The 11,140-nt window shown below is 31.0% G+C and overlaps 1 protein-coding gene across 1 annotated transcript; it reads right to left on the bottom strand.

Moving 5' to 3' along the window:
* Window positions 1-322: 322 nt before the first annotated feature.
* Window positions 323-2,464, bottom strand: LOC107956442 (gibberellin 20 oxidase 1). Its single transcript, XM_016892115.2, has 3 exons — window positions 1,768-2,464; window positions 987-1,308; window positions 323-906 (listed from the first exon to the last, which is right to left on the bottom strand). Exons 1-3 carry the CDS (start codon window positions 2,328-2,330, stop codon window positions 625-627), a joined length of 1,167 nt encoding a protein of 388 aa, XP_016747604.2. The 5' UTR covers window positions 2,331-2,464; the 3' UTR covers window positions 323-624.
* Window positions 2,465-11,140: the final 8,676 nt, after the last annotated feature.

Below are 11,140 nucleotides of genomic sequence, written 5' to 3'. Positions count from 1 at the left end.
ATAATTAGGAAGTCAATGTTTGCTTCCATTGTGCAAAACCCGTTGAAGAAAATATGTAAAGAATATTATTATAAACAATAAATATTTTATTAAACCAAATCTTATATACTACATTTAACTAGATTCAACCGATCCAACACATAGGGCACTGGTTTTTCATCGCCTAATCCATTATTAAATTGATAGGTTAATAAGAACAATTAGTTGGCGGGTTCTAGGTTAGAAGTATTTACGTTTACTATTACATACATGGAGGATCATCATCTATTTTTACTTTTGTTTAATTAATTTAAGTTAGTTTTGATGAGTTTAAGGATTGTACTTGCAAATAGTAGTACATTAAGGAGATAGAGTACCAAAACAAAGAAAAAGCCGAAAGGTGCTAATGCTAAATTGTAAAAGAAAGTTAAAATAAGAGACTCGAATTATAATATGATTCTCTGAAGCACTAATTAAGCTACTATATATTGTCAATAGTATTATAAATTCTGTAGCTCTATTCCTTAGACCCACCATGAACGAGCAGATAAATGCTTCCCTTATTTGTCTCCCTCTAATTTGACTTTATTAACCCAAAGCGATTGCTTATTTGTTCCCCACCCCCACAAAAACCCAGCATTGTCCCTAAGGTATTAATTTGTTGTTCGATTCTTGTTCTTGAACCCATTTGGAGAATGCAACAAGGGTTTTCATGTCAGCACGGTAATGGTTCTGTGTAAATTTCAGCAGTGCTGCCCAAGTGAAGTCTGGGTATTTCCTCGGATTTGCGGCATTTACTAAGCCAGCTGCTGGTGTCACCGGTCTCTCCAGCTTGGGACATAGAAAGAATGCAAGTGATTTTCTCACCGTTTCAGTATTCACCACTGCTCTGTGCAAGCAGCTCTTGTAAATACCGTTTGTCAAAGCCTGTATTCAAACACCACAGCCTCATTTTCGTTAAAAAATTTTGTATATATGTATACATATATGTTCAGAATCTTAATTACCATGAATGTGTCGCCAATGTTGACAACGAAAGCTCCTGGGATGGGAGCAACGGAGTGCCACTTTTCATCTGCAAACACCTGAAGGCCTCCCACTTGATCCTGATGAAGGATTGTCAAGGAAGTGGGATCGGTGTGGGGACCGGTTCCCAGAGTCAACTCAGGCTTTTGGCATGGGGGATAGTGATTCAGTCTCAGGATTGAATCATTTTCTTCGAAGAAGTCTTTGAAGTAGGCTTGGTCAAGTCCTAGACTTATCCCTAGCAGCCCCATTATCTCTTGGGAAACCTTGTTCATGGCTTCACAATATTCCTGGTAAAGCCTCCTGTCAAGTACGAAAAGCAAAATCGAGTGTTAGATTTCTATCCTATGGTAAATCTTGTCGCAACATTCTACAAATTAACATAGGTTATAAAAGAGAAACGCAGAGTCAAAAAAGGCCATCCAGTTATCATGTGTATTTTTGTTTTAGGAGAAGGGGTATTTAAGCAATCGATGTTGAATGGATTTAGGGTTCGGTCATGCAAGGAATGAGGTCTAATGAATTTATCACCCCATCTCTTTCAAACCTAAAAAAGATGCATATCCAATTGTCACTATTTGTACAAGGCTTGAAAAACACATGGGGTTAACAAGTACGCTGAAACTGCAACATGTATTTTTTTGCATTTTGGAGACTAAATCTTGACGTGAAAATAAGCTGATCATCTCGTATATCGATCGAATGCAAATTAGCATTTCTCCTATTTAATTAGGAATGGAAGGGTGAGAAGAATTTATTTACCCGAAATCTCTAAAATCTTCACCCATCAAATTCACCATATAGTGTTGCACGATATTTTGAGTGTGAGGACAGTACCGAAAAGACAGTGTTTCTTTCCATGGCAACTTGGAGGAAAACCTCCCAACGAAACTGCTTGCATACCCATAGCTTTCTCCTACTTTTCTCTTAGCCTTTTGCTTCTCAGAAAGTTGCAGGCTGAAGAAGCGGTCCATGTACTGATGAGCTTTGTCTATAAGCCCTGAATCCACCCCATGGTTTACAACCAGAAAAAACCCATGCTTCTTGCATGCCTCATTCACCACCTCTGCCGCTTTTGATACAGCAAGAGAGTACCTAAGCAAGAAAGCTCCCAAGTCAATGGTTGGAATTACAAGTTCTGGGGCATCCAGGCATGGCTTCTCGTCGTCAGGCCATATGAACTGAGAGGGTATGTTGGATTCAGATCCAAGGATCGATGCATCGAAAGCTAAAGGCGGCCAATACTCATCCTTTGCGACAGCAGAAGTTGATGGAAGCATCGGCTTGTCTTGAATGACAGAAACCTTTGGCAGACAATGAACCATTTTCTGTTTCTTGTTTTAGGTGGTCGGAGAGGGAAAAGAACACAAGATATAGTGGAGCAAAACTAAGAGGGTTTAAATAAGAGAAGCAGAGGACTAATAATATTAGGAATCTAGATTGTTGGTAACTGTTGCCTCATTCCCTCTTTAATTTGTGTTGAGTTTGGCAGCTGAAATTGGATTAATTGTATGTGTACAGTCATTGGCTATTGATTTTCAAGGGATTTATTTACCTGGCAATTTAATTATCTTTATTACAATTAAACATGCCACATAAATGTATATAATGCTTTACTAATTATAGAGATTTTTTGCCCCCTCCCACTAAATTAATTACTAATTAGAGAGATTTTAATTTATTTTTTTTGTTTTTATTTATGTTAATTAGGAAGGAATTTCCTCTATCTTTTCCTGTATAGTGTCATTGGTGCATTGGACATTCTAGAAATATATGCACACATGTGTGGGCAAAAATTTATTTTATTGAAAGATAATTTGGAGAATAGAACTTTTTTAAATAAAAATGGACGACAACCATAATTTGTTAAAATTTAATAAATAAAAATATTCTCTTATTTTATATTTAATATTCTTTTATGATTTTGTTATATTTATCTTTTATTAATTTGTGCCATTGAATACAAGTAACTTTAAACAATACTACGTATATATATTTTGGTGAATTACAATACTATATATTATTGATTAATGTTAATATAAAAAATATATCAATAAGTGTTTTTTGGCAGTAAACTTTTTTTTGTTAGATTTAAGTTTAAATCTTGAAATTGTTATTATTTAGATTATTTTATTTGAATATTATCTTGCTTCGAATAAGATTATTTGTAAAATAGACAATAACATATGTGGTTATACAATATATATATAATTATATAAAATGATATATTTACTTTTAAAAATAATAATATTTTTTAAAATGATGATAGTTTCTCATGCGATGGTGGTTTTCTATTGTGATATATATGTTTAGTATTTATATATATAAAAAAATTATATAATTGTAGATATATATGTTTAAGCATTTATATTTTTCTTAAAAAATGAAAAAATCTAATTTAGGTGTCATTAAATAATAACAATTTAGTTGGAAATTTATTAAAACAGGAAAATTATTTAATATACTATCTATAAAAATTTTAGACTTAACAAATAAAGTTAAAGAGTTAATAAGTATCCAATAGGAGCATAGTATTATAATAAAATAAATAAATATTAAAAAAAGATACATGACAATTTTTAAGTCTACTTGTGGAATAAAAAATACACTGTCAATATATCAAATACTAACCTTAAAGAAAATCATTTTTATAATAAAAAATTAAAATTTTTTATTTTTATTTAAAATAATTATTAATTGTTTATTATTTAAAAAAACTGTTCACTTTTTCACTTAAAAGAATTTTTGAGGGGATAAATACTAAAATTATATATGAACTTTGATATAATTTGCAATAATATACATCAACTCTAATTTAATGCATTTTTATATATCAAATTTTAATTTTGGTTCAATTTGCACATTTCACTAACCTCATTATTTATGTGACATAATTTTCGGTTAGGTCATGTATAAATTGTTAGACTTGAAATTTTATTTGGTTAGAAAACAAATAAATGAATTTAAATCATTTCCATCTAGATTAAAAAATTAGATTTCTTGGGGAAGGTAAGAAATAATTTTCCCAAGTGTGTGTGTTTTTTTTTAATCTAGATGAAAATACTTTAATTATTTTTTTTAACCTAATAAAATCATATTTCAACAATTTACACATGACTTAATGAGAAATCGTATCATATAAATAACAAGATTAGTAAAATGTGAAAATTAAAACAAAATTGAAGTTTAATATATATAAATGCACCAAATTGAAATTGATGTATAACATTACAAATTGTATTAAATTCATGTATAAATTTAATATTTATTTATTTTTATTTGAAAGGAAAAAATACCTACATTTTACTTTTAAAAAAATTCAAATTTTCAATGCGCAATTTCTTAAAAGATAATAAATTTTTAAAAATACTCACCATCCGTCAAATTCTATTATATACAAAAGAAAACTTCCATTTTATTATACCAAATATTTATTATTGTGCAACATCACTATTCTATATATGCATACTTATAATAAAAAGTTGTGTTGGTGTCGTAGATTAATTAGACACCAACTTAATTATAAAAATTATAAATTTTATCACACGCACAAAAATATGAAGATAACATATTTCGAATATAACTACATATTTAAAAATAATATATAATAAATATGAAATATAAGGTTTGACATTAATAATAATAAAACAGATGCAATATGTATAAAATTAAAATGAAAATATACATTAGATTAAGAATATTAATGCACGACAATTATTTTTCATTCTATCATCATTTTTCTTGAGTTAGTATCAAGTTGACTTATGACATAAAGTCAATATTTACAAACAATGTGAGTGAAACAATTTTGATACAAACATTGAAACATATAAAAATATCAAAATAAAATTTTTCATTATAATTGGATAGTTTAAGTAGTTTTAGAGAAGCGAATAAATTTTGAAAAACAATTTTTTTTGTAAAAGAAATTTTCAATGACATATTTATTCTTGCATATTTTTATTTTAATTTAAGATATAATAATAAATTTAATTTTGAATGTTTACATCAATTATTGTTTTGGTTCTAATTTTTTTGTTTTGGGAGATCATTTTGACCCTCAACATTCAAAATATAGTTAAATTATTTTTCTTTGGGCGAAAAAATTGATTGGATTGTTAAAATCTTAAGGAAAATAATATGGCAATCGACATGTACTTCATAAAAATAATAATTTTTTAAAATAATTATCCACGTCGACAACAAAATATGCGTGGACTACAATTTGACCAACTTTTCCTGAAAAAAAGAAAAGTAATTTGACTGAAATTTGAAAGTTGAGGTTCAAAGTGATCTATAAAAAAGAAATAGTGCTAAAGTGACAAAAGATATAAATGTTAAGTACTAAAATTATCATTTTATCATAAAATAATGAATTCAAATTTTTATACTTTTGATGGAGTTGGTATTACTTTCCTTGTAACACCAATTCAATCAAAAACTATATATCGACTAAATTATATCACATATATGATGTAGATGGAAGGAAAAAATTTGATACTAAAAATATGTTTATAAAAGCCTTATTTAATAATTGAATTCATATAGACTCAACAGTGAAGTGTTAATGTATAAATTCTAATCAATCTCAAGCTTTAGATATTTTTTAAGGTAACCTATTAAAATATTTATTTATGTTTCTCTTAGGTTACATTTTAGCTGTTTATGTTTGAAAATGTTACATTTTAATCATTTACGTTAACGTGTTATAATATTTTAGTCACTAAGCTGTTAATTTCCGTTAATGGTGCAAAGGTAAGTTGACGTGGCATGTTAAATCACCATTTCGAACAAAACTTTTAGGTTAAATTATACAATTAGTCATTATAATTTTTTGAGCAATTTAATTTTTTTCCTTTAATTTCTTTTAACTTTCTTTTTTTTCATTTTCTTATGCTTCTCCCTCTATTTTTTTGTCTTCTTAATCTCTTTTAACGTAAAAGAAAAAAATCAAATTTATCAAAACGAAAAAATATAAGGACCAATTGTATAATTTAATCTAAATTTTTTGTTTGAAATAATAATTTAACGTGCCATGTCAACTTACCATTACACTGTTAACGACAATTAACACTCAGTAACTAAAATGTTACAACACAATAACGTAAGTGACTAAAATGTAACTTGAGACAAGCAACAGTGACTATTTTAATAATTTACCCTATTTTAAGTGATTTTTAGTTGTTTTAGTTAAATATTGCATATAAAAAACCGATGAAAAAAACAGTATTAGAATAAAATGTGTTATTTTCCTTAAAAATATTTTTAATTAATTTGTGACATCAAAGTAAATAGAAAAATTTTAATATAGTATAACAAGTTAATCCAATACTAATTTAATTAAAAAAATATATTTTTAGAAAACAAAAATATACTATTAAGTGTAATTATGTAATTTAAAACTTCTATATAAAATCTTTGAAGGAAAAAAGATAACGATTTGTTTTAAAATTTTAATATATGTAAAAATGGCTACCTACTTTATATTTAATTTTTTTTCGTAACTATATGACTTGAACTATCAATATTTTTTGTTATTTTTTTTATTTCTCATATATTTATTTTTTTATTTGCTTATATTTTTAATATTTTTTATTTATTTTACCTACACGTGGGTTTCCAATTTCTAGAATAATCTCATCAAATATAAAAGAGAAAGTTGGGGACCTTTTTTATGGAAAGAAAAGCTGACAGTGTTATTTAACTAGTGAAAAACTGGAGATTGACTAATAATAAATTATTTTTTTATATCTAATCATCCAATGATTGCTCCATAATTCATGTAGCTCTTTTCATAGCTGTCTGACAGAAAATTGAAGTTTACAAACTCTCTAAGCCAACTTTTACAGAAGACGCTGCTAATATTAATTTGAGTAAAATACGAATAAATTATAGTTTAATCACTTAATTAAAAAAAATTATAATTTGATTATAAAATTATTCAAAAAATTTTATTTAAGTCGCTTAATTATTCAAAATTTTTTATTTAATATTCTCACCTTTTGTCAATTTGGCTGTTTTTGTTAACTAAACTTGACTTTCAATTTTTTAAAAAAAGTTAAATTTGATCATTAACGTTTTGAAAAAGAGTTGAATTGAAAATTTTCAATGAAAATATTGACTAAAATGTAAAAATTTTAAATTTGGTAACTCACATGTACTTCATGCTAATTCTTTGATTTTTCATGATCTTTTTTTAATAGTTTTATATTTTATATTTTTATATTTTCATATTTTTTAAATTATTTGTTGGCGTGGTGGCATATAAGACAATTAGTGCCATGTAAGTATGAAATGCATGTGGACTGCCACATGAGTTGCCACACCAATATCATTAATTAACATTTCTGTTAAAGAAAAACAATTTGACTCTTTTTGAAAGGTTAATGGCCAAATTTAGCTTCAAAAAAGAATACTGTCTAAATTAATAGAAAATGTAAATGTTAAGGGCTAAATTGATCATTATGCCTTAATTATATTATATAGATACAATCAAATGAGAGATAACCCTAAATCAATGTATTTTGGGGGGTATAAATCAAAAGAAAAAAAGACAAGCATGTTATGGACAAGTGAAGGATATATTGGCTCAAGAGGCGTAGATTGCCCATCTTTTTGTCTCTTTTTAAGATGTCGATGACCGCCACTATCTTGGACGAGCTTAACCATGTTGAGAAAGGATTGTGAATTTTGTAATTCTGAAAAAAAATTCCATCCCACCTGCCATTTGCCACGACTAGTGTTAACTGATTACTTTTCAATGTTGGTTAACTTACAAGATGTGATGCTTAGTTCATTTAAGTGGATCAAGGAGAGCCAAAGTATGACAATTATTGCATATAGCTTTGAATTGGTCTTGAAACTTCTACAGGTCATGTAGAAAGATCAAGTTGTTATTATTGTTTTTGGAGATATAGAGATTGAGTACCCAACAGGTGTTGCCATCTTCCATGTCTATATGGGTGGAACGAGAGGCGGTACGAGGTGGACATTTTTTTCTAACACCTCAAACTCGGCCTAGACATTGTGGCCGAATTTGGAGAAGTCACAGAGAGTGGGTTTAATTGCGTAAAATCATTTCAGTTACTTAACTCATGTACTTTATATCCATTTTGAAAACGTTAATTAATTAGTTTATTTGCCCAAACCTATTTTACAGCGGAAGTCTAACAAAACCGGTATATTTAGAAAATCCGATTCGTATTTTTAGGAAAATCTCTTTTTGCATAAAAACCATCAATTACATAAAACAATTTAAACAAACATGCAGAAAATCAGCAAACCAAAATAAACAGTTTAAAACCAAAAAGTCCAGAGAGTCCCAAAAATTACAAACTCTCAAAATGAATGCCAAAAACATAAATAAAACCATAAAGTGCTAAGTTTAAACAATTTACGGTCAAGTGGTCACTGTTGAGTCTCTGCCACACCGATCCACCTAAGTCAGTGGATTACCTGACAAAACAGACAACAGATGTGAGTTTATGAAAACTCAGTGTGTAACCATCAAAATTAAGCATACAAACATACATAATTATATACACAATCAGAAACAGATACAGATACAGTTTCAGATTCAAATTTGGATTCAGATCTAAATTCAGATTCAGATTACAGAAGTAGACATGAATAAATCCTACCCCCATCCTCTACTCACCATCTCCAACCATCCCATCACACCATGTGGGGTTTAAAACACCCATCCATCCCTACACACCATATTGTCCCATTAGGACACATATTATAATATATGCAACCAAGCTGCTAGAATATAGGTGATTAACGCCGAACAGAATAATTCCTCCATATAAATCCCCCCCAGTTACAGATACAGAATTATCAGATACAGTATAACAGATTAAACATGTTCAGCAAGCATATATACAAATAACAGTACAGACAGGGGTACATTTAGTAAACTACTCAGATTAGTCTATCAGAATATCATAGCATTAAAACTAGGGTCTATTTAGCCCTTACTGACCCTACAGTAAGGCTAGAATCGATCAGAGGGACCCGTGCGACCTTAGGGAGAATTTCAGAAAAATAGGCCTACATACCCGTGTGGGTCCACACACTTGAATTAGCCTTGCCCGTGTGGCCCACATGGCTTGGCCTAAAATCCACATGCCCGTGTGACATACCCGTGTAGGCCCACACACCCGTGTAGCACACATACCCAACTTGGCCTAGCCCGTGTGGCTCACACGGCCACACTCACCCCATCACACGGCCGTGTGCTGTGCACGACCATGCTTTCATCGACCATATGACCGTATCTCGCACACGGCCATCCACACGAGCAACCACACGCCTGTGTGGCATCGATAGTGCAGTTTTTTTACTTTTACCGAAACCTAGTTTTCTACGTTTTGGGTACACACCTGGTATCGTTTTGATGCAAAAACTATTTCGAGCTTTTTGAAACCTAAAATCAAAGTATCCAACAGTGATTTAGCAGACAGACTAACAATTCGACAACAAGAGTTAACACGAAATTTACTTACCGCCGATGACAAACCACTTCTAACGTGCATTAAATTGTTGGAGAGAAATTCCTTGCTCCCCAATTTGATCCTAAACACGAATCACCACTATTCAATCGCTACAATTTGTCATTGCTAAAATCCAAAATCAAAAGTTAAAGGAAAATGCCTTACTTACCCAAACGATTAGAAAGCCCGACAACCAATGACTTGATTAAAAGATAGAATCACCAACAGAGCCGAAGAAGAAGAACAAAACAATGATTTATCGAAAAGAATAACAAAAATGTCAGAAAGGGGAAAACAAAAGAGATTGATGTCAGATTACTATAGACGAGAGAGGATATTTTAGCAAAAAGAAAGGAAAAGATAATAGATAACCCATATGTCCCACTACATCCTCAATCACAACCACCCACTACTCAGAATTCTAACACAACCGAAACTCCACCACAAAGTTGAGCAAAAATAACACCCACACTTACGCAGGAATTCGAACTCAGAACCTCCAATACACTAACCCCCTTACCACTCGAACCAACAGGCTCATTCTGATATGATTTTACAGGCAATATTATATAAGCCCATTGAAAAAGGATAAGGCTTGATCTGAAAATAAAAAATTTAACAAAGGTGAGGCTTGAACCCAAGACCTCATACACACACCTAGAACACTTAGCATTAAAACAGATACACATTTGTGTCAAATACTCACAAAAACAGAAATAAAAAAGTCAGGACATTACAACTCTACTCCCTAAAAGAAATTTCGACCTTCAGATTTACCTGATCAGAATAGATGAGGATACTACTGATGCATCGATCCTCAGGTTCCTATGTAGCCTCCTCAGTACAGTAATTCCACCACATAACCTTCACTAAAGGAATGGATTTCCTCCTCAGAATCTTAATATCTCGATCTAGAATCTGAATCGGCTCTTCTTCAAAAGTCAAGTCCCGCCTAACATCGATTTTCTCAATAGAGACAACATGAATTAGATCCAACCGATACCGCCTTAACATCAAAACATGAAAGACATCATGGATACGGTCTAACTCTGGAGGTACCTCCAACTAATAAGCGACCGGTTTCACATGCTTCAGAATCCGTTACGACCCAATAAACCTAAGGCTCAACTTGCCCTTACGACCGAATCTCAAAACTTTCTTCTATGGAAAAACTTAAGAAACACAAAGTCGCCTATAGAGTACTTGATATCACATCTCTTCAAATCTGCATAAGATTTTTGTCTATCAGAAGCCGCCTTCAAACAATCCCTAATCATTCTAACCTTATCATCGGTCTCAAAAACCAACTCAGGCCCAAAACTCGACGTTCACCCAACTCAGTCCAACATAGCAGAGTACAACACTTACGACCATACAAAGCCTCGTAAGGTGCCATCTGAATGTTAGCCTAGAAACTGTTATTGTAGGCGAACTCAGCTAGCGGCAGATAATCCTCTCAACTACCTCGAAAATCTATCACACAACTCCGTAGCATATCTTCTAGTATCTGGATCATCCTCTCAGATTGACCATCAGTCTGAGGATGGAACGCAGTACTGAAGTCTAATCTCGAACTCAGAGCTTCATGCAATTTCTTCTAGAATCGAGAAGTGAAGCAAGGATCTCTATCAGAAATAATC

The sequence above is a fragment of the Gossypium hirsutum genome, chromosome A07, assembly GCF_007990345.1.
Source record: "Gossypium hirsutum isolate 1008001.06 chromosome A07, Gossypium_hirsutum_v2.1, whole genome shotgun sequence".
NCBI lineage: Eukaryota > Viridiplantae > Streptophyta > Magnoliopsida > Malvales > Malvaceae > Gossypium > Gossypium hirsutum.
The sequence above is the reverse complement of the archived record's forward strand: the minus strand, read 5'-3'. Positions and strand labels throughout refer to the sequence as shown.

Coding starts and splice junctions, on each gene's coding strand:
- LOC107956442 (XM_016892115.2), bottom strand. CDS start 2,330: ATGGTTCATTGTCTGCCAAAGGTTTCTGTCATTCAAGACAAGCCGATG. Junction 1,309..1,767: donor GAAGATTTTAGAGATTTCGG/GTAAATAAATTC, acceptor CGTACTTGACAG/GAGGCTTTACCAGGAATATT. Junction 907..986: donor ACATTGGCGACACATTCATG/GTAATTAAGATT, acceptor GTTTGAATACAG/GCTTTGACAAACGGTATTTA.